This window comes from Leptonotus elevatus, chromosome 4 (genome assembly GCF_054856555.1).
Source record: "Leptonotus elevatus isolate MCC_2025b chromosome 4, RoL_Lele_1.0, whole genome shotgun sequence".
Lineage (NCBI taxonomy): Eukaryota > Metazoa > Chordata > Actinopteri > Syngnathiformes > Syngnathidae > Leptonotus > Leptonotus elevatus.
The window spans coordinates 30,523,393-30,547,971 of record NC_141242.1 but is presented as its reverse complement, the minus strand read 5'-3'; the positions used below and the strand labels follow the sequence as shown (position 1 = coordinate 30,547,971).

The following is a 24,579-nucleotide window of genomic DNA, read 5'->3' as shown; positions in this document are numbered from 1 at the left end:
TTTGTAAATTGTTTTCCTAAGAAAGAAATGTGTTGGCACTACATGGATGCTGCGACAAGGAGAGTACAAAAATAAGTCGATTCTTGCATATGTATGAGCAATATAATACATTTAAGTATTAAATTGCACTGTGCCAAGTACAATGGAACACGCGTCTGACTCACCTTTCACATCAGCAAAGCATGCATTAGCAGTTCCAGTCACTTTCCGCAGCTGTCAGAGTAATTACTGTCATTCATGACTGCGCATTGCCTGTTTTCCTTCTGAGCGCTGTGAAGCATCACAACTGCGGTGGCAGCTGGTGGAGCGCTGCCAGATAACACAGGTGCTCGCATAAGGCGGGAGAGTGTGATCACGGCAGTTGCTAGGGTGTTGGATTGTGTTTGTTTTCTTATTGTATTCATCTTGATGCCAACAGGTTTATGATGCTGAGTTTGGAGGTACATCATTCTTGTCGCTATGACTTCGTGGAGGTCAGAGATGGTGACAGCATCAACTCTCGTGTTATAGGTCGCTTCTGTGGAAGCAACAGACCCCCTCCCATTCAAAGCACGGGCAACAGTCTACACATTCATTTTGAGTCTGACGGTCACAAGAATTTTGATGGCTTCTTTGCTACATTCCAAGAGAGTTCAGGTATGTCTGAAGCAATACTAAACTTGGTAGTTAAGTCATTAAAAGGAAAATACTGTGAGGAGCACATTTTAAAAGGCACACTCACTAACAACGTATGGCAGTCCTCCCAAATGACCAAATAAATTCATTCAGAACCTGATTTTTTTTTTTAAAGTTGGAAAAAGTTTAGTTTGAGCCAAAATGAACAAAATAGCCTTTCATTGCAAATATTTTGGAATGTTTGTATGTGATTGGATCGTCTGTTCCGATTTTAGACAACATGATAATGCTGGGTGTAAGCCAAGTGACCAGTTATGATTCCAACATACCTTTTCATGTGAAATGACAGGCATCATATAGAGACAGACAAGCTTTCCCACTCATTCACATTCATGCATTCATCGAGTGGGATTTGTACCCACGCTGTCTGCAAGTCAGGCAAATGAGCTGTTTCACCGTCAGTGACTCACCTAATTATAACAGACCGATCCTCTCGTCTTCACACGTTTGGGCAGTTTCATTGTCTTGTTGACACTGTGAAGATTTCCGTTTGTCACATGATTTAACTTGGCCTAGTAGAGGTACTACCCACTGGTGCCCACCACCCACCCAAGTTTCCTTGATACGGTGAGCCAGTACAATGGAACAAAGTGATGCCGTATGAAAAACCAACGCCTAACAACTATTCAGCTCTCCCAGAAGAATACATTATTACGTAATCAGATTTGTGACATCCACTTCTCAAATTCACTTAAAAGCTTTGTGGTGGCTCTGGTTATATTGTATGTGGAAACTGGTGATGGGAAAATGAAGCTTCATGAAGCACGTGATGTTTTTTTTTTACTCTTCTAGATGGTGCTCTTGGTTTGAAGAAAAAGGCTAGGGCAATGGAACGTGATTACGTTTCCACTGCTTCTTTAAACCAAGAGTGCCTTCAACATGAGTAAAAAAATATATCACACGTGTTCATGAAGCTTCATTTGCACATCACTGGTGGCAACGAACTGAACTCTCACAGGAACACGATTGCAGTGATTATTAAACTCAAGTATTTTCTTTGCTTCGGTCTCCTAGCCCACTTAATATCCTCCTCATTTGTAGGACTACAACTGTATAGTGACATGCTCATTCAACTGTCGACAGTAGTTTTATGTCAGAACATTCATAAAAAAAAAAAAAAAAGTGTACTGTTCTCAAAATCTGCGATTGGCTGGCAACCAGTACAGGGTGTACCCCGCCTACTGCCCGAAGCCAGCTGGGATAGGCTCCAGCAACCCCCGCGACCCTTGTGAGGACAAGCGGTACAGAAAATGGATGGATGGATGGATGTTCTCAAAATCAGACACATTTGCTATACAAGCTGCAAAGCCGCATCTCATAAAATTAGCTTTATGTATTTCTCGACATGCCCACACACATTTAGAAATGGAAAGTGAAAATGACACTGAAATGGTGCCAGCTTTGAGTACACCCCCTTCCTCCCACTTCAGACTTTCCAATATGTACACGGTTTCTCCTTTAAATAAATACTTACTTACCTACAATACACACATGCACTCTGATATTATATTTCTTTTATGACAGCTTGCAGCTCCTCTCCTTGCCTACACGACGGGACTTGTATTCTTGACAGCTCTTACACGTATCACTGTGCCTGTCTGGCTGGCTATACAGGCAAGAGGTGTGAAAATGGTAAGTCTCCTGACACTTCATAAAAATGGACCAAACCCACTCACATCTGTTTTTAGTTGTTGCTGGGAGGGTACTGTTGACATTCATGCATGGGTCAAATGAGTCATCATTAGTCAATTGGTATCGCAGGAGCAATCCCTCTAGTCTGGTGTGATGTTATGAAATGGTGCGTGTTGCCTACACGCAGATGCCATTCTCACCATAATATTTCCGTTAACTGTTGTCCATTGTTGCTGTTGCTAATAATAAAACACTGATGTTTTACACCCTAAAAAAAACCCTCCCGGATTTGTTTTCTGGTCTGATAATGACAATTTTTTCATATAAATAAACATCAGCAACTTATTTTACTAATGTATGAATTACCCCAAAAATTAATTCTCGACACTTGATGATACTTAAAAGCAAAGGTTGTACGAATTGGAAAAAGTGATTCTTTTAAAAGTGGAGGAGGCTTTTATTTTGGGCTGGGCGGAGATGAGCTGTCCTGGAATTAAGATTTAAAAAATAATCTGCAGTATGTCAAGTACATGCAGGAAGAGGAAAATTATACAGAATGTGTGTTGTTCTGTTAATATCACTAAGCTTTTCCCCAACACGGTGGAAGAAGTGAGTTAGTGCTTCCTCAGAGAGGCGAGAATCGTTTTGGTCCTTCATGGTCTTGGATTAATGGGTGTCTGGAACTTAACTTGTGTTTTTAATACCTTAAACATCTCCCAGAAGAACCTGCAAAAACACTTTTGTTGTGGTGTCATTTTCAGGGTTACATTGAAGGCTATAAAATAAATGGTAAAACAAGTCTGCATCTCTCTTCTCTTGAACGAGCTTTCCCATAAAATGGCAAGCTGTTTATTTATCTGTCCTCCATTGGGAGTTCCAGCCTTTCAATTTTATTTCAGAAACATGAGTAATGTTACTATCTAACATTATAGCGAGAAATTGCCTTAAGTTTTACAAGGTAAGAAGACTTAAAGATATTTCATTGCACCAATGATGAATTCGACCTGTTGGAAGCCTGCACGTGTTAGTTAATCTGACAACCAAGGAAACCCAAAGTAGCTATCATTTTCTTGTAAGTGTTACATTTATAAAATGAAAGTTTTCCACTCGTGAACTGTGGTGGACAAACCTCCGATCTAAAAGACACTCAACCCTGAAAAGAAGTCAACTGCGGATTTAACACTTTCTACACCACTGGTTAGCCAACAACATTTTCTTCCATCAGGAAGCGAAATATTAGAAATGTAATTTGTTAGAAAATCCAAGATTATAGGGACAAATAATTGGTTTGGAGCTTAATAAATACAGCTAATACCACTGACCAGGTCAAACTAAAAGATAACAGTGCATCAAAGTCAGTCAATGCATTGCAAGATAAACCTTGACTCCATTTGCAACAGCAACTTCTGTATAACTTGTTTTTTTTGCAGCTATACAGATAATACTGCTTTGAAATAGTCCCTAAACTGCTCATTAAATCATATTTTACTGCTCTTAAATGGAACACTTTGCTTAAAATCTTTTTTATTGCACCTACAGCATTCATTTAGGTATTTACAAGCCATGTGCTCCAATTTGCGCTATAAACTGTTCATACAATTCAATAACAAGTCTGTGAGGTTTCAACAATTTTGAATTAAGATTAACAAGTCTCACAGTTTCGTTTTAAATGTTAACCTGTGGCCTACAAGCAACACAAGTCACACATTGGTGTATTTGTGTGGTCTGTTACAGCTGGGAAGTACACTTAATCAATGCTTGAGGGAGGGTACTGAAGTCTTTTGAAGTCTCCGTACACAATTTAGCATTTTCCTTACAGACAGACCATGTTTAGAAATGAACTGAGCATGCACTTTGTGTTTCTGTGCAGTGGTGGGATGCCGCAGGCCGCCTGTGCCCACCCATGGTTCCACACAGGGAGTGTTTCATCACGCAGGGGCACGGATCACTTTCCACTGTGACGCAGGGTTCGAATTGCAGGGATTACGGGCTGCCATCTGCTTAAGTGATGGCACCTGGAGTGCACCTGCCCCACAGTGTGGTAAAAAAAAAAAAAAGGATTTAGTAGGAAATGATGATAGGAGATCAAAACCTCGCCTAATGTATATGTTTTCTCTGTCATTAAGTTCCAGCGGAAAGAGTAGGCCTATGTGCTCTCCCACCAAAGCCAACACACGGAGACCACTTCTTGGTTTATGGCCCCAATGATGTTTTAATTGCTCTCCAGTACCTTTGCTATCAGCCCTATGAACTCAGTGGAGTCTCTCAAAGGAATTGCCTTCCTAATAACACCTGGAGTGGAATTCATCCCGTTTGTACCAAAGGTCAGGCCAAGTCACTGGAATATGTAATTTTCTTTTCTGAATCCTTTATGTATTATATTAGATGAAGTCCTCAAGGGCAAACAAGCAGATTTGCATTGCTAAAATAACTCAATTTCATGGTTCATATTTTGCTCTGCAGAAGGAGTCAAATCTAAGACCATCCTCTTCATCTTTTTATTGTATTTTATTTTTTTATCTTTAGTGGTACATAAAAAGGAAGACTATAATGATCAAGCATTCTCATAAGTTTTGAGAACATAACAAACTCTTAACTTGTACTGAAGGCAAGCGCTTTATTTCCTAGAATGTGTTGTCCCTAAGGCTATCCATGTTTTGTATTTTGTTTAAAAAGACGAAAACCTCCGCTAAACATAAAAGCCACATGTTTGTATCTTGATAAAACACATCGTCAACGTCAAGCAACAACATAACAGCTGTGAAACTTAGACGATGACAATGTTAGCATACTCGACAAACACTGCTTCTAATTATCAACAAAAAAGCTACAGTTGACATCAAGATTAGCCTTTAACATTCTGGAATGGAAGAATAATCAGCAAACAGTTGCAGTCACACACAAAATGTTGTTCAACTTTTGATGTAAATGATTTCCACATTTCCTAGTCTTTCCACACATTTTTGGAAATCTTTTTTTTTTTAAGTCACATCTACATCAAATAGCCTAAATGCCTGCTGTACAATACACACACATTTGAGTTTTACCTGATTAACCCAAAATGGTTCAGAAGTTATCAAATTGCCTGTGAACCTTTTCTTTACAAAAAAATTAAGTTGCCACATATTAGCATGATATTGGATGACTTTTAGACTTCTATTTTGTTGCATTTTTTTTGTTTTTGTTTTTTGTTATGAACAACACATATTCACCAAGTCTCCAAGATAAATTTTGACCAGAATGTTTTTGTAAAAAGTTTCCTTTTGTTCCGACTTCTACATTTCATCATGTGTCATAACCCCAATGATCCCAGATATTAATATTGGATTGCATGCTGCTGCATCATGTTGGATCACTGCCTCTTAGTGGATATTAGGAAAAATGCAGACAGCCTGCTGTACGCTCTAAAAGGAGAATTGCTGAACCAACTTAAATAAAAGTCAAATTGAGTTGTTAACCAACTTAACACAACAAGATTGAATTAAGTTAGTCCAAAGTGAATTATTAAGTTTAATTAATTATGAGTTCATTAAACTTAATATATTCACCTAAATTAAATTAATCCAAAGTGAGGTTCACTTTGGATTAAGTTAATTCAACAATTCTCTTTTTAGAGTGTAAATGTGTGCTGGACTTCCAAAATTGCAAAAATGTCAAAACAAAACAAAAATTGTATGTATTCATACAAACGTGTTCCAGTCGGTGAAATAGTTTATAATATGATGGCAATATTTGTTGTGAAATACGAAAATGTCCTGCGTGCCAATTTATGCAACATTCAACACCAAAATGAAAACGTGCTAGATGAGGGGCAACAAACCTATAATTCTCTAATGAATCTTTTAACGTGGTCTTTGTCTGCAGTGAACAACACACTCACAGAAGCAGAAAGGGAAAATGAAACTGGACAAGAGACAGCAAAAGGTACAGATAAAGATGAAATAGAAACACACAGTGAGAAAGATATCAGCAAAGCTCAAGAAAAAAGTCAGGAGAACACGGGTATAAAAAAAGAAAGTGATCGCGGGACTACATCACCAGAAGACACAAACATTGGTACTATTCCAGGGAAAACTCGTACTGAGGATAGGAATGAAGAGGAAAAAAATAATAGCCGGGAGAAAACCACTAGCGGCAGTGAAGATAAAGTGGTTAGTGTCGGCCCAGACAATGGCCTGGACACAGACGAGAATAAAGAACCTGAAATAGTAAAACCTGGGAGGAAAGAAGACAGCCATTCCCCCAAGTCGGAGATGGATATCACTGACATAGTGGTGATAAAAGACAAAGGACAAGGCGAGAAGGAAAGAAAAGAGGAGCAAGTGAATGGAAAAAAAGACTCTGGCAAAGTTGGACCCAACGACACGAAGCTGCGGACGGCCGTCTCAGAGGAAATAAACACAGTAGACATCTCTGAGCAGGAAATGGCAAAGAACAACACAGTCACGGATGATATGACCGCCTTAAGGAAATACAATAATACAATAGCTTTACCAGAGAGGAAAATCATTCCCTCCAGAGTCAATATTACACAGTATACGCTGTACAGGTCAGTAGGTGAGGAAAATGGCAAACCAAAGGAAGGCTCACCAATTAAAGATGACAAAGCAATGACAAGTCCTACTGAGAAACCAAAGGAACTTGATATAGATCACAAGGAGAAGGAAGACGAGAAGGACATAAACCAAAGCTTCATTGGTAAGACAGAATGCTAATGAATATGTTTCCCCTTGCCCTCATACCTCCCTTGAACATGAAGTGCTCTTCTCCAGAGAGGAGCTGCCCACCTCTCCCTCGCCTCTACCACGGCTATCACGTGGTGATGCCAGGGACCAAGCCTGAGACTGTGCAGTTCTTCTGCAATCACTCCTACGCTCTGAGTGGAGACGCCCTGCGACGCTGCCAACCAGATGCTACCTGGAGTGGAAAACAGCCCCTGTGTGTTCGAGGTAACGACTATGCGTTTAGCATTTTTACTGGACGTAACATACAGAGATGATGTAGAACTTTTGTTACGGATGCATGGGAGATTTTCACTTCATGTAAAATGAAGGTTAAGTCATTTCAACTAAAAAATACACATTTATAGTACTCAAGCACTAAACAATATACAAAATCCGAAATTTGGTCAGTACTGTGTCCCAAGATCCCCCCCACCCATTTTTTTGATCTTTGAGTTAATCTCATAAAAAATGGGAGCAACAACAAAACAATGTGTTGCATTTATATTTTTGTTGAGTGTGCATTAATTTCATGCCATTTTAATATATACAGGTCGTTCTGTTTTTTGGTGGGATTTTTTCTTGGTAGGTTGCCCACTTATGTAAACTACAGTCCTGCTCACAATTATTGGCACCCATGAAGGTAAACTACATCATGTGGAATATTATTTTTTTTATAGAGAACTTGTATTTCACCTGAAAGACCAAATGATTAAAAAAATAGAATGGGCGGAAAAAATTGAAAACTTAAAATGTGCTCTTTCATTGGTAATGGCACCCTTCCCTGTAAATCAGTATGGAAATGCATTGTGACTCACCTTTGGTAAATCACAAATGAGAATTCCCTGTTCTAAATTGTCTGTGCCCAATTGACATGATTTATCCAATGAATGATGACCTTGATGTTTTAAAAAGCCACCTGTTATCCCCTTTTCTTTGTTAAAATCGTGTAAACAAAGGAGCTGTCTGAGGACATCAGCATTGCGATTATTCAACACACGACTTCCAAATGGTATAGAGCCATCTCCAAAGATTTTGGTAGCCATGTTGTTAAGAGGTTTGACGAGCATTGAACTGTCAAGAACCTCCATGGATGTGGGGGGAAAGAGAAATTGATCACATAAGTCTTCAACGGTTGGTGCGAATGGCGGAAAAAACACTACGTTAAACATCCAAAGACCTGAAAGCCAACCTGGAACAGTCTGGGATCATGGTTTCAAGAAGTACCATACGCTAGTGATGGCAAAATGAAGCTTCATGAAGCACTTGTGATATTTTTTGACTTCCCTAGACGGTGCTCTTGGTTTAAATATGAAGGCTAGTGCAAAGGAAATTGATTACATTTCCACTGCATCTTTCAACCAAGAGTGCCATCTAGAGGAGTCAAAAAATATCACAAGTGCTTCATGAAGCTTCATTTTGCCATCACTACCATACGCCACACACTGAACCAAAAAAGGGCGAGTGTACCTGGACAAACCACAAATCTTTTGGGAATGTTCTGTGGACAGATGAATCAAAAATAGAGCTTTTCAGCAATGCGCGCCAACAGTTTGTTTACAATGAAGCAATGAAGCTTCCAAGGAAAAGAACATCCTCCCTACAGTTAAGCATGGTGGAAGATCCATAATTATGTTGGGCTGCTTTGCTGCATGTGGTACCGGAGGCCTTGATCGTATCACAGGAATCATGAAATCAGAGAATAATCAACACATTCATTCATGTAGCTAAATAAGGTCATCAAAGTATTGTCATTAAAGTGTTATCCGTTCTGTGATTTGGGTTGGTATACAGGCAATATTTGAAGTAAAGTAAGTAAATTAACGAACACCGTTTGTGGTTAAGAGTTGGACAATGCCGTGTAATGACTTATGAAAAAAAAACTAGCATCATACTGAGATGTGTTTTTATAATTCATCAGATTTATAGGAATATGTCTGTATGCTTCTTGATCAACAAATCTATTGGCCTGTCATATATGAGCACCCCTTTTAAATTGAACCACTGAAATTAACATTTCCAATTTATTGAGATGTGTCTGCATGTACATATTTGTTGCAGCATGTCGGGAGCCCAAAATTTCAGAACTGGTCAGACAGAGAATTCTGCCCCCTCAAGCACCATTCAGGTTTGTATTTTGTTGTTGGTATTGTTGTTTAAAGTGTAGTTTAAATTGAATTAAAAAATCAGCAAGTTTCTCCCCCAAGTGTAGATTATAAAACACAGTCCCACACTATGGAAGCGTATTGCATTCACTTAAAAAAAAATAAAACTCCTGTTTTTCTGACTACTTTTTTGGGGGAGCTTTGTTTTTTTGAGTATTTTTTTTCTATTTTTCTGAATAATTTTTTTCTGTTTTTCTGAGAAAAAAGGGGGGGGGGATTTCAATAAAACAGAAAAAACAAAAACAAAGCTCCCCCAAAAAATGTGTCAGAAAAACAGGACTTTTTTTCCCAAGTGAATACAATATGCTTCCGTACCACACAACAAGAAACTTTTTTTTTTTTAATACTTCAATACAAAGAAGAATATATGCGCTAAAATGCTCTGCACGGATGTATCTCTTGTTCTTGGCCTTCAGAAAGACTCCAGTGCACAAACTGTACTCTGTTGTGGGCCGGCACATCCAGTCTGACGGCCCCACCAAAGGGCCACCACTACCTTCGCAGTTGGCTCCTGGTTTCCATCACCTTTACACACACATCGAGTATGACTGTGTGTCTCCCTTCTACCAGCACAATGGCAGCCCTCGTCGTACTTGCCTCAAGACAGGCAAATGGAGTGGGCGCCATGTATCTTGTTCACCAGGTGAGGGCGGCAGAGGTCCATAATGTTATTGGGGTACTCTAAGCCATCATGTAACACTTGAAGCTACATTTCTGGTATTTGGACAATTTTGACCATTATTATTACTCAGGCTAAAGTCGGAAATATGAGTCCATTTCTACATTTACATACCAAGATGCAAGGAGACCATTATATACAAACAAGCACACTGGCAAAAAAGAAATTGACAATTTTAAGCACATAAAATCTTTTTAATGTTAATGTACTGATAGGTCAAATGGGTAGACCCCTGGGTGGTATTGTGACCTGTTTTGGGCTTTTTGATGCTTCTGACCAGGCTATTTCAAAATAAAATACCACCCACGGGTTAAAATGTTATAATCTAGTTGAAATTAAAAGATCGATCGATAATTGATGAAAACATATGTATGTCTTATATATGTATGTCTTAAGAACGCAAATAATTTGGTTTAAGGACCTCAGATGCCAACTCATGAAAGTGTGGAAAAGAAGTGATGAAGCGTATACAGGCAGGCTGGAACGGGTGGAGAAAAGTGGCAGGTGTTGATGTGTGATAGAAGAGTTTCAGCTCAAATGAAAGGAAAGGTTAATAAAACTGTGGTGAGACCAGCAATGTTGTTTGGTCTGGAGACAGTGCCACTGAGGAAAAGACAGGAGGCAGAGCTCGAGGTGGCAGAGATGAAGATGCAGAGGTTCTCTTTGGGAGAGACCAGGATGGATAAAATCAGGAATGAGTACATCAGAGGGACAGCACATGTTAGAGGTTTTGGAGATAAAGTCAGAGAGGCCAGACTGGGATAGTTTGGTCACAAGGAAGCTGAGTTTCCAAATGCCAGGCAGAATGTCTAGAGGAAGACCAAAGAGGAGGTTTATGGGTGTAGTCATAGAGGACATGAAGGTAGTTGGTGTGAGAGCAGAGGACAAAATTATGTTTGGTCACATTTTTGTTATTGTGGAACTTTAAGGAACTTCAAGGAACTTCAGTTTCACCCAACAAAAATGAAATGTTTTTTTGTTTTGTTTTTGCAATATATTACTGTATTGGTGGGTTCAAAATGCAATGAAATAATCCAAAGCAATCAAAAAAATACAGCGACAGCTGTGTACATCTTTAAAAAGGTCACTTGTCTTTCTGTTTTTCCATTACATTATTATTATTATTATTATTATTATTATTATTATTATTATTATTATTATTATTAGTAGTAGTAGTAGTAGTAGTATTTATGTATTATTTTACACCATCTCAACCATTTTGGTGCAAGCACGTATTTTTAAAAATATAGATTAAAAAAACTGTTCAAAGGAAACATGAAATGTAAATATTTTTGAATTGGTTGTTTTAAATGCTTCACTATATCAAAAATATTATATCTTAGCTGAATGAACAGCTCCTGCTGTAATAAAGTACTGTATGAGAAAAAACAATTATAATAATACAATTAGAAATAACTATGGATGGATGGATAAACAAAATGTTCTACACTATAAAAAGATAAATGTTGACCAACTTAACAAAATTACTTCAAGTGGTAACACAATTGAATTAAGTTAATCCAAAGTGAATATAACATTATTAAGTTTTATTAATTATGAGTTCATTAAACTTAATATCTTCACTTTGGATTAACTTAATTAACTCAATATATCACTTTGAATTAACTTAATTCAGTCGTGTGTTACCACTTACAGCAAGTTTAAATTGGTCAACAACTCTCTGTTTAATCTTAAATTGGTTCAAAATTTCTCTTTTAGAGTGTACTTGAATCACCATAACTCCGCTCACATTAGCACTTAGTACGAGAACATATTCTTCCTTCTTTATATTGAGAAACAGCCAGTGTGTCTGTGATATCAAACGTTCATTTTATGAGAGACATAGGCTACATCATTTTGTGATTGATGAAATGTCCAAACAAGAACTGCATCAAATGTTGTTATAGTAAAAGACATTCAGAAGTGAACTGAAAGAAGGTTCGACCCTTTTGCGCCACATTTAACCTGTCCTCCCTCTTCATCGTGGTCTTGCCTTTCTATCCTCTCTTCCTGTCACCTCCTCTTTGGCAGTATGTGGGAAGCATCCAACCTTTGACCCCGAGAGGCCGGAAGAGGCTCATTGGCCTTGGCTAGTGGCCATCTACCGTCGCTCCACCAATGGTGCGGAGACCAAGTTGACCAAGGCAGACAGCCACACTGGATCTGTGAAGAAGAATGGCAGCGCTAGGTCTAGCAACCATATCCGGGATTCTGACTGGCAGCTGGTGTGCAGTGGGGCTCTGGTGAATCAAAGGAGCGTTGTAGTTGCAGGTCATTGCATGACACAGCTGGGGAAGGTTTATCCTCTGGATGCAGCAAAAATCAAGGTGGTGGTAGGGAAACACTACCGTAGCGATCACAAGGAAAATAAAGGTCTCCAACACCTGAGGGTAAGCTCTCCAGAGATTCACCGGAGATCAACGTTTGTGCCTTTGTGATTTCACTAACAATTTCGTTTCGTCTTTCTCCCAAAGGTGGCCAGCATCATTATTCACCCAAATTACGACCCCCATATTCTTGACTCGGACATAGCTGTCATCAAGTTACTGGACAAAGCAAAGATTGGTGAGAAAGTGCAACCCCTCTGCCTGTCAGACATTCCCAACGAGAGCGAGATGTCTGGACAAGGGCATGTGACAGGCTGGTCTCCACTTCCTGACTCGGGTTTGGGTGCAGACGAAAAAGCACGAGTTGGCATCGTTCACCTCGCTGACATCGTCCCATGCGAGCAGCAATACGCCCGTAACGGGGTGCCAGTCAGTGTTACTGACAACATGCTGTGTGCAAGCCAGAAGCCAAACTATGGACCCTCGAACATATGTCCCTCTGACACTGGGGGAATCCTTATCCTCCCTGCACTCACTGACAACAAGGAGAATCCTTCCGTCGGCTTTTCTCAAAAGGGAAGCAAAAGACTTTGGAGACTTCTGGGACTAGTAAGCTTTGGCTATGACCAAGGGGAGTGTGATCCTGAGCTCTATACAGTCTACACTCATGTTGCAAACTTCAAAGACTGGATAGAGAGTAGTATGAAATAGGCCTCTAATGCTACGTTCAGACTGAACCGAAAATATCGCGACGCTACGCTAATCTCGCGTGTGTCTGTTCGCGGGGTTCTCAATGGATTTTTTTTTCCGCTCAGCGCTGCAACAGAGGAAGAGGAGGGATTTACGCTTTGGTAGGTGGCGCTAACTTTAGTGTAGCATTGCTAGCTTATTTCACACTTCGACAATTAAACAAACAAACTCACCACATAAGCCGACCTCCACATTTCTTCCTCCAAGCAATCTCCTTTTTGGCCTGGTCCTGGTACACGTAGATCGCCGTGTCGTACGGCTCCGGGTGCCTGCAAACCGCGACTATCAAGCTATCCTCCATTGCTATGCTACACGTTCTGCACACTACCGCTTCCTGTGTTTTGTATGCCGTGTGACGTATTTGGTGACATGGACTATCTCGACAGCGGCAAAAGTTCAATTCAGCCAACGCCGACGAAATGGGCGAAGTGGCGAAATGCTCACCGGAAACGTCCCAAACGAAGTCAATTGACTACAAAGAAATTGCGCCGCCGGAAACGCCAGACCCACTTTTGGTCTGAATGTAGCATTAGTGTTTGACTCAAGGTTTTTCTGTACCATGTATCTTTCAGTTGTGTTACTTTTGTTTGCTTCATCTCATCTTAATAGTGTCTTGCACAAGGGCAGCCAGCACTGGACGACTGTTCTAAGTGAAGAGATGCTCGCAAATTAAATGTCTTTTGATCGTCTCGTTCGTCAGTCTGAGGTTACACACTTGAACATGACTAAAAGTTCATCCTTCAAATGAGGATGTAATGTAATATATGCACATCGGTATGTACTGTATATACAGCATATTGTAATGTATTGACTTTTCTATTAACTAATATGACTGAAAGTGTTGTACATATTGTATTGAAAGACAGAAAAACAGGATGTTTTTAATTAAAGAAAGGAGGTGAGTTCTGGTCAGTTTGATTCTTTGTGTCAGCGTAAAATGCAACTGAACTATGCATTGGTCATCAAAGAGTGAATTGCATGGATGTTAGGAGTAGAAAAACAAAACAAAACCCTGCTCGCTCTGTGAAGCACACCGTCTGTGTTATGAAGCAAATGAATCCAGGTCAGAGCAGCACCATTTCCACAACCATAAACGGAGCATATTATTCACATATCATTTAACTCCTCCGTGCTCAAATTAAATCAATTACTTCCAACCTGACCCGCTTCCATTATTCAGTTTGCGTATTGCAAGAGAGGCAATAAAAGTACATTTCCATTCTATGTTCAGGGGCTGCTTGGTGATTTAAGGGATGCGTTCAAATTGCGAACTTCGGGCAAAATGTGTCATTAACTCTATCACATCATTATACCTGCCTATTCCATTAAGGACAAACACCCATCCTTCATTGTTAAGAAAAAATACATTTCGTGGCCCCTGGACAGCAGAGTGGGGCCTGAGGTTGGCCTGAGGTTGGCTTCACAACGAAAAAAGATCTGATCTTGTATAGCTCTGTACTTCCTATGTTGAATTTGAATGTTATCGCTTTGCTTGTGTTGCGTCTGTTGCGATTGATTGGTGGTCTGTCAAATGTACTTGCATCTCACCCCAAACTTTGCTCAGACAGCATTCACTGACAACCCTGGACAGAATAAGGAAATGGATGATCGATCGCTGGTGGCACAACAGGCAACCTATAACATTATCATATTAGACCAAAACTTAGAACAAAACTCTCAATATTTTGGATAACAGTAACGTGGAAAGTGTTATTATGCATATGAATGTGGTGGTGCTTTCTGCGTTAATATTATCCAAAATATCGCATGTTTTGTTCTTAAATTTTCAGACTATGATTATCACATGTTCACACATGAACATTTTGGTGACAATAAGTCAAGTTTTTTTTTTGGACATAAGTCAATGTGATAGCCAATGTTACAACGTGAGTAGAATTAAGAAAAATAATGTGAGTTTTGCTCTAATATTTTCACACTAAATGTATTACACCTACATTTTGTTGACAACCAGTCATGGTTTATACATATATATATATATATATATATATTATATTTTCCCCCCCAAAAACATAGCTTACTTTATCATCCGCCATTGCTTTGTGACTACAAATGTACGTGTGTGGTAATATCCGGTCAAAACAAGCGACATGTCTTGTCAGCGTCTTGTCAGCGTTTAATCGCAAAACCTGTTTCCTTTGCCAAAATTTGCATTTTTCTTTTTTCGATAGGCTTCAAAATCCACCCCTTCCAAGCGTAAAATCTTTTCGCCGACTTTTGGGCCTTTTTGTGAATTTCTAGCGTTTCCATTCAGTTTAATTTTTGCATTTCTTGAAAATCCAAAGAAAAAATGGGTGGATGGAAACCCCACTAATAATATCTCAACAAGTTTTATCACGTCCACCAGTGCTTGTCATCCTGGTCCCTCGTGTCATCCAATCAGCTTCCTCAGCCACTTATGTCTTGTCCAGGTGTCTCTTGTTTTCTCATTAGTATGTTTTCTGCTTTCTTTCAGCCCTTGTCGATGTCATGTCCATGTCCCATTGTGTTGTTTGCCGCCTCGAGTATTTGTTTGTTGGTTTGTTACTTTGACTTTTGTTCTTGGACTTTGTTGATTTTGTGTTGGATAACAGTACCTGTTTTTCCGTTTTTGTTGTTTAATTAAAATACTTACTTTGAGCATACCTGCCTCTCCTCCCTGCTTCCCTGCATTTGGGTTCTCAACCACACCTCAATGTGACAAATTGGCGCTCATCTCAACACTCAATGTGCTATTTTCTATCTTCTCAGACAGGACATAACCTTATAGGAAGCAAGCTAGAATTCCATTGTTTTTGTTGCGCCCTCTGGTGGAGAAGATAATTGTAATGTGACAACAAGCCCCGGGTCTCCCCTAATATAATATGTAACAATTAGAAACAGTTGAGCACAAATCCTTCATATGGAGCTCTTTTTCCTGAAGCGGCATCAATTGGTCTATTCATACTTTGATTAACCATTTTGAAACGGAAAACCTGAATTACTCATATCTGCAGTATAGGGATGATTTGGCATGCAGAAAATGTTTGTTTCTCATTGTGTGATTTTTTTCTATCCATCCATTTTACATACTGCTTCTCGTCACTAGGGTCATGGGTGAATTGGAGCCTCTGTCAGCTGACTAGTAGCGAGAGCTACACCCTGAGCTGGTCACGAGTCAGTCAAAGGGCACATACAGTATAGATGCAAAATGAAAAAAAAAAAAAACACGATCACTTTGAGTCATTAATTATGATTAAAAAATAACATGTTTTTAGACTTTGGAAGGAAACTAGAGTACACAGACAAAAGCCTTAGAAGTGTTGGGATTGTGTAGTAGTTTCATGTTTAAAAAAAAATCTTCTCGCTGTTGTTTTATGGATACATAATTGTTGTAAATCACAATATGAAATAACATATTATCTACAAAACATCGTAACATTAATGCAGCAGTGATTCTGTGCTCCAATTTTCTCATGGACAGCATCTTTAAAAGAGTTTCTGTCTTTCCTGAATCCATTTACTGAAGTGGTAAAATGGCTCAACATATTCCCATGATTCCCTGAGAAGAGTCCTGTCCACTTGGGCTGTTCACAGGCCCTTGTTGGCTCGCACAGCTTCTTCAGTAGAACTATGGGCTACAATTAGCCTACACAAAATGTGGCTGGCCTGGGAACTGGGATGAGCCCGGAGCAAAATGCCTTGATGATAATGAGCTGAATGGATAGTTGCACACATGAGAAACGGAGGTGCAAAATACTTAACCTAAAATCTTTACTTATTAATGCAATTCCCTCCCCTGGCCTTGCTTACCGTGTGAAATGTGAGCTTAAGTTTTATTTAATGATTTGTCTTTTTTGTGCTTAACAATGGGGATTACCATCCACCTATTTTTATTTGAATTTTCAAGAATTGTGCACGTTTAGACCAGATACTGCGTCACACGAACGTTTGTAGTCACAATAAATGGCGGATGATAAAGTAAGATATGTTTGGGAGACGAAGAAACACAATTATTTTTAAAATTAATTAAAGAAAAAAACATTAGTGCAATTTTAGACGGAAAACAGCAAAGAAACACTACTGTTTATCAACAGTTACAAAACCAAATGATGGCGAAAGGTTTTGACAAGCCGTGGACAATACTCAGAAGCAAGTGGAAAAGTCTCAAACAGAGGAACATGGCTGAGAAACGTCGGTATAGATGTATGATATATTATCTGACTCTTATATAACGTCATCTCACGGCGCAATCTCCTCTCACTATTCACAAACGAAGAACGGCTGCAAACGGGCACCAGCCGCATGACCGTTTTGCACATTTTCACAAAATTCGCTTAAAAATTTCAAAACATTTGGATGAAGACCCCAGCCGCCCTCTAGCATTTGACAAACCAATCCCACTCTCTTTAGGTCAGCAGTTTGATCACTTTCTGGAAGTTGGCACATTTTGGAATATTTTCATTGATGTTTGTTGAAGTCTGTTAGACCGTGGCATTTTTCAACAGATTCCATACAACATTGAAATATGTGACGCAGTGACAGTATTAATTCAATAAAAAGTTGACATTCTTTTAGTGGGTGTCCCAGAGCTTGTGTGGCTAATTAAATAAATGGGTAAAATAGGGTAGACCACTCACATTTTAAATTGGCACAGAAAAGAAAGAAAAAAAAAAGTAACATTGTTAAAATTTATGCATACCTGAAAACAGCATGTTGTGATTTAAGTCTTGTACTGTATGTCATAACCCAGTCCAGGTTGTCCAGACATTCTTGCCCCAAGTCAGCTTCTTTCACCTAGGATTAGGATAAGTGGTAAAAAAAAATAAAATAATGGATGGATCGACGGTATATCATAGACCAAGGATGTGTAACTTGAAGCCTGTGAGCCGACACTCTGAGTGGCACTTTGATTAAAAAATACAAATGAAATATACAAATAAAAAATGTCAGCATGTTTTTACAAACCAGAAAACAAACACTTATAAACTTCCCATTTATATAAAAAATACCAGAAAAAAATTAAAAAATCAAATATTAAAAAAATATTTAATCAGCGAATTCGCCAGTACTGGTGAGGTGACAGTGAAGGTAGAAATTAAAAGCTTACCATGCATGTAAAGCCATGATAGGCCGTTACCATTGCAATTGGCGTTGACGCCTAAAACATGTTGAAATCTTAGACAGGCAGCAACATGATTTATCAGCAACTCTGTAAGTATTGTCTGAGTTAAATTTTAACGGCGGAATCTATGAAAGACTGAGGATGGAGATGAAGTGTGACCACAACACTGGCAGGATGAAACATGAATGGAATGCAATGGAATGCATATTCAGTTGACCGTACAGCTGTAAGTTTTGTTTTTATACACACTTTGAGAACATATTGCAAAAGTTGGTCTGATTAGGAGAGTATCATCCACGGTATTTTGCATGCTTCATTTTTTTTCTGTGTAATATTCACAGTATCTAAAACACAACCGGCAAAATATTGGCAGGGTAGCCATGGTTTGTTTTTTGTTATGTGAAATGAATGAAAAAGTAATAGCACGTAATTTCTACATTGATTATCCGTCACATTGCAGTTTCTTTAAAATAGTAGCTAAGCTAGTAGCAGTTCTGGTTTAATGATTGTTAAATGATTTACGATCAAAGGATGATGATGAGGGTGACTGCACTTGTGGATTTTTATTTTTCAATTTTTTTAAGGGTGTAGCCCAAGATGTTCATGGCGGTTGCAGAGAAAGCTCAACCCAGAAGCAAGAGTGTGTGTAAGCAATTGGCATGGACAATCATAACACCATCATGACTATTTTTTTACTTAGTGTTACTGACAGATTTCAACAAACTCGTGGAAATATGTGGTATGCGCCAAGTGAGAAACCATTGAAGTATGAAACAATTCCAAGAAATTCATTATCATTGTGAACAGTGAACACTAATCACACATTAGACGAAGGATTACCAGCACCTGCAGTTGTGCCGGTTATTCATGTTGACTCAAGGAGGGTCCAGTCAGAATTGAGCACTCAGCTTTTTCATGTCCTTCTATCTTGCATTGCTTGAAAATGTTGCCTTATCCCTTCTTTTCCTCATGTTATCAATATTTGCGCATAAGCTTTGATGATGAAGATGTATTTTAAAAGATATGTATCGGAACTTTTACAGAACTAAATCTGGTCTTCCTCTATTTGTGAGCAAACTGAGATATTATATTGTTTGGGAATATTAATATTTATTTTTGTGTGTTTTTTTTTAATGTCAAAGACAGTATCGTACATGTCTTGACTCACTAAAGGTTGGGGAAAACTGCCGTATGTGGTCAAGCATATTAGTCTCCTCCCACATACCAGCCGAACAAACAAATGGAGGACACAGTCATATATCGTGCGTTAGTATGTCCTGTTCTGACTGATCAGTAGTGATGGCAAAATGAAGCTTTATGAAGCACTTGTGATATTTTTTGACTCCTCTAGATGGCACTCGTTGGTTGAAAGATGCAGTGGAAATGTAATCAATTTCCTTTGCACTAGCCTTCATATTTAAACCAAGAGCACCCTCTAGGGGAGTCAAAAAATATCACAAGTGCTTTATGAAGCTTCATTTCGCCATCACTATTTGCTTCTTCTCCTCTAGAGAGTTCTATACCCGCCAAAATCCGACAATCTTTACAGTATTTACATGTAATCCACACATGTACATGCCAAAACATAGTTGCTTTAAAATTTACAGTATTTAACCACCATATACACTCATATATACCCATCATGCATTTGTTTTACCCGTACAGTTAATTACTGTAAATAAATAAAAAAACAAAACAAGATAATGCTGTAATTTTTCAGTGCAGATTTTACAAAAACTTGTGTATTTGATTTGACAGTAAAACTAATGTTTGAGAAGTCAGATTTATGTAACTATAGTGCGTGTGTTGGGCTTCAACTTGAAGATATCCTAAAATGGACATCTAGGACTTTTACTTGAGGACCCTGCAAGGCTGTTTATGGTTGGGTTTGGGTTTTTATCAACTTTCAACGGGATGCAAATGGACGCGCGCGTGAGAGAGGTATAGGGAAGGTGGAGAACAGGTAGCCTATAGGCTGCATCTTTCACCAACCGGAGACGCATCCTCATTAAGAGGACACAAAGAGGAGGGGGCGGGCGCAGGCGAGTGGGGCAGTCAAGCGCCGAGGGGTGAGGTGAGGCATAGCTCATTCCGTGGGCTCGTTTAGCTGCACAGCTCCTCGGATTCTACTGAGACAAAAAGCCTCACCGCGATCTCACCGTCAAGCGCTCCTGTGGTGGAACCGCAGTGGCTCGCTGTGTTGCCTCAGCTTCCGTGACGCGGATGCAACAAGACCCTGCAAAGGGGCTGCACCGAAAACTTTCTTCCTTGAGGTTTGGAATTAAGGTAAGATGCTGCTTTTGATCTCTTGAAGGAACACGTTGCGATGCTTAATAGAAACAATTTCAATTTCAACCCGATTGGAGCGTGCATTAATTTGCAATTAAATGTCTTGCTTCTTTTTCTGTACGCGCAGCGCACATATTAAGAAGATGTAGAGGCGCGCGACACATTCCATCAGAGCTGCGCTGACTTTCATCCATCTGTGTTCATTAATTTAAAATGATCAGACATGCATGTAGAATTGCAAGCAATTTGTTGCAGATGATTGATGCGCGTTAACCTTTATGTCCATTGAACTATTTAAATTGGACGTGTGCGTGTAATATTGGTTGCCACTTTGTTATTGGAGCACTTTGTGCTGGACTTGTTTATTGACTGCTTCATTTTAGACATCAAAACTCATTGTGCGCAAAGAAAGTTGTTTGTGGTTAATTAATTCAGCCTTTAACCATGAGTAGTCTGTTTGTTTTCGTGAAAATACCGTGATATTGTGGCAATGGGGTGATTGATTTTAGAGGCTTTTTTTTTTTTTTTTTAAAGGTGCATCTGCATCGTTTCTGTCAGGTGTTTTCTGATGAGCATTTCTGATCATCAACAAGTTGGCTCAATATGTGTTTGTGGTAAAGGGAATTCATCAATGAGAAATGTAACTGCCTTAACAGGAAAATAACAGTGTTTTAAGGCCTTCTGTGTATGTAAAACAACAGCGTTTTACTAACACACAAAAGAAGGAACAACTCCATGCAAAGATAAATAATCCTAACCTTAGTAATGTACACCACCCACTTTCGGAGCCAATGGTTACTCCCCATTCACCCTTTCATTTAAAAACACAGGCACTACAATAGGCATGCACACACACATACACATCACAGTTTCCCAACAGCAGCACCAGTGTCACCATGGAAACCAACACTCTCAGTTGATCACTCCCTGCTCATCAATTTCGAAAACGTGCACGGGGTGTGTAAGGAGGCTTCTGTCAACAGCACATTGACGGATGCGTCCATGGAGGAGATCAGTGTGGATGTTGGATGATTAACAAGACCTTCTTCCCGGTGAGACATACTGGCTGGACCATGGCCATTTTGTCACAGGGGCGGGATCTGAAGGGAGCTGGCGTTCAGTGTAATTGCCGGGAGAATCCGTATTGAAAAGTGTCCATGCAGCTAATGCGTTTTGTCCTTTTCCCGGAGGCCAAACTACTGTACTGTGGCATTTTCTGCCTTACATGAATGAGCACAGACATCCAAGGCACATGCTGAAAGGCGGGATGAGTCATTTTGATGTATAAATGTCCTATATCTGAGAGTGTGTGTGTGTGTCACCATCAGATCAAAAATCTCATCAGTGGGACTTAAGGATCATTATGCGCATATATTAAATCTCTCTTATTGAGAATAAAGACACTACTCTAAGACAAACTGTTCACTTGTCAAGGTTGCCACTTTAATATTTAATTTACATTTGTTCAAGTTATGATGTGAAGCTTTGCTCATGTCAAATATGAACATTTGAAGTGTTTGTAGATTAAACAGACTAACATAAGTTAAAGCAAATACACTATATAAACATTTAGCATCTCAAGAGTTGCAATTAGATAACGAAAGATGCAGCATTTGTGTGTGGGCATTATACATGCACAAATGCTGATAACAGCAACCATAATAAACAAAGATAATAAAATGAGTATGTATGAACATGTCAACCCTACGGAGCATCCACATTCATGCCAGCCATCTGGGTAAACAGTGTTTTAATTAGGGGAGACATTGCTCAGGGTAGCTTGTGTGTTTACATGAATGTGTGTGCGTGTGTGCGCACACATTTTGTATGTTTATGTCAAAAGCTGTATAGTAAGACATATAAGAGAAGCTTTGATTGAAAAAAAAATATATAATTTAATGTCAACAAAAATAGGAGACAAGAACTTAGTGGTGAAGAAAAGTAACATGCAAGTACCGATACCAGGTATGAGTATTGGGCTGATACCTGGCTTTATTTCAAGTTATCGGTACTCGTGATGGTAACAAAAGACGGTGACCGATTCCGGTATCGGCTGCCCTTTTGAACTTGAAACTAGAAAATAGAAGAGTTTTTTTTTTATGCCCTTAATTTCATGCAATTTTAAGGAAAAAAATATTTTAGGGGTATACAGGTGTTTCTCTAAAATTATCTGGGTTTTTGTGTGTGTTTTTTTAATGTTATGTATCAAAAGTACTAGTGGTATCCGTACTTGGTAACAGTATCGGTGACTACTCAAGAGTTGAGTACTTATGCTGGTATTGGTTTGGGGGAAAAAATAGTATTGAACATCCCTAGTGATATATTTTATGCATCATATAAGATCGTAACTTTACCTCAATTTATTATTTTTATTTATTTTTGCATTTGAATGTATTATTTTTTTTGTATTTTTTTATAACAATTATTTGAGCTATACTGTATAATGTTTAATTTGGCAGCTGAAATAATTGTTTCTTCTGTCTTTACTAAGACAGTTTTCTAAAGATTTACTTTAAAACAATAGTCAAACCTTTCGGCAAATAAATTGAGCTAAGACTTGTTTCTGCCAGATGAACTGAGATGTAACAGTGCCAGGCGTGTGACCAAGAGTAGGTGACAAAGTGGGAGTGACACAAAAAGTGTGCAAACATTAAAATAAGAAGATTTTATTTAATTTTTTTTTATCTAAGTGTGAATGATAAAATAGGGATTTATTGTCAAGATCGTGGAGGCTTCTTCTTCGTGGACATGGAGAGGTAAAAGGGCAGCAAAGGCAGCATGAAGGTGCAACATATGTTACCTGCCTGGAGGGAGTTAGCACCTTTTCTTGCTTCTGCTGTCAGGTCGCTTAAAACGAAGCAGGAAAATATAAATAAAGCTGGATAAAAAGTGATACGGCATTTGTAATAGTCACAGGAATTCGCCATCCATGTAAATGTGGGAGCTTTCCATTCATGGAGTTCCTACTGTCATTGTGTGGCTTCCACTGCTTGTGTAATCCTCCTGGGAACACACGGAGGATGCCAAAGTAGCATCCAACTCCTGTTTCATTCTGTAACATCCTACTGTTTGTCTATACGGATTTGCATTTTCTCATGTCTATGAAAATATCTCACTTGTTATCATTTTGTTGCTCTTTTGTTTGATATCATATTAATGACACCCAATTTCTAATTGCGTTCATTTGCTGGGGCTTAAAGTCTTTGAATTTATGTTCACTGGATTCCTAGTATGGATCTTCCAATCCACTCTGTGCCCTTTCTTTTTTCTTTTGCTAATGTCGTCCTGCCTATAGAATCAGTGTTTTAGTTCTCAGAGGTCTGCACAGAGTGGGGTCTTTCCCATGGGTTGACCAAACAAAGAGACTGGCTCGCTTCACTTCTGTTTGACTGCACAGGAACAGGACAACACAAGCATTCACCACAGTGCCTGCTGCTCGGCGGCAAAATCATAGCGCTCTTGATGGCCACGGTTAAGGCATTACTTGAGCGTTGCGACATTGAAATCTCATGCTATTTTCATAACATCAACACATGAGACATTTCTTTGCCGATAAAAAGCCCAATGCAGGATATGCACCCCATCTGAAGAACTCCAAACAAAAAATATGCACTACAATAGAGAGGGAGATGGATATGTACAATATTGGACATCCTTTTTCTATAGTGTGTATCCTGTCTAGACTACAGAATGGAGCATATTTTAACTGGTAAGAGATGAAAAGCTAATTAAACCCTGGACTGGTTGCCAATCAATTACAGTGCAATAGCGAATGGGGCATAAGTGGGCATTGATCCATTTGCAGCAGCGCAAAACACTTGCACCAATAAACAGTCAAAGATATATGAGAACACAAAAAATTCCGAAAAAATGGTTCAGTGGTCAGTAAAAAAAAAATCCACCATAGCCTTGATAACAGACAGCTTGGGGACAATTCACATTCTGACTATATAGAATATTTATATAGCCCACACGGAAACCTGAAATGATTCACACTGGCCAAATGGTGAATCAAAGGAATTTTCATTTGCTGAAAGGAGATTTTCTGGCTAGAAAATAAAGAACATCCTAATCAACGATATGCATTTTAAACATTTGATGAAAATAAAAAAAAGGACTCAGAGTATAAATAATTCTCAAAATAATGAAAATAGCTCAGAGACTTTTACATTAACACGTCTTTCCTGCATCATTACAAACCACCAAATTCACTTTTACTAGAAATCTGGCAAATTTCCAA

The 24,579-nt window shown here is 39.0% G+C and overlaps 2 protein-coding genes across 5 annotated transcripts in view; both read left to right on the top strand.

Annotated features, from left to right (window-relative positions):
• The window catches only part of LOC147176480 (inactive serine protease PAMR1-like), a 111,826-nt gene extending 97,987 nt beyond the window's left edge, over nucleotides 1–13,839 (top strand). For all 4 annotated transcript variants that reach the window (XM_086073930.1, XM_086073929.1, XM_086073928.1 and 1 more), the window contains 10 exons: nucleotides 419–636; nucleotides 2,200–2,307; nucleotides 4,178–4,348; nucleotides 4,434–4,631; nucleotides 6,172–7,005; nucleotides 7,080–7,256; nucleotides 9,090–9,156; nucleotides 9,610–9,836; nucleotides 11,904–12,262; nucleotides 12,347–13,839. In XM_086073930.1, the coding sequence (XP_085930056.1) occupies nucleotides 419–636; nucleotides 2,200–2,307; nucleotides 4,178–4,348; nucleotides 4,434–4,631; nucleotides 6,172–7,005; nucleotides 7,080–7,256; nucleotides 9,090–9,156; nucleotides 9,610–9,836; nucleotides 11,904–12,262; nucleotides 12,347–12,910 (2,923 nt within the window). In that variant the 3' untranslated portion in view covers nucleotides 12,911–13,839. The remainder of the gene's footprint in view (nucleotides 1–418; nucleotides 637–2,199; nucleotides 2,308–4,177; nucleotides 4,349–4,433; nucleotides 4,632–6,171; nucleotides 7,006–7,079; nucleotides 7,257–9,089; nucleotides 9,157–9,609; nucleotides 9,837–11,903; nucleotides 12,263–12,346) is intronic.
• A 6,264-nt stretch (nucleotides 13,840–20,103) lies between these two features.
• Nucleotides 20,104–24,579, top strand: part of LOC147176479 (excitatory amino acid transporter 2-like) — a 37,509-nt gene continuing 33,033 nt past the window's right edge. Inside the window, exon 1 of the mRNA XM_086074836.1 lies at nucleotides 20,104–20,336. The gene's annotated coding sequence lies outside the window, so the exon portion shown is untranslated. The remainder of the gene's footprint in view (nucleotides 20,337–24,579) is intronic.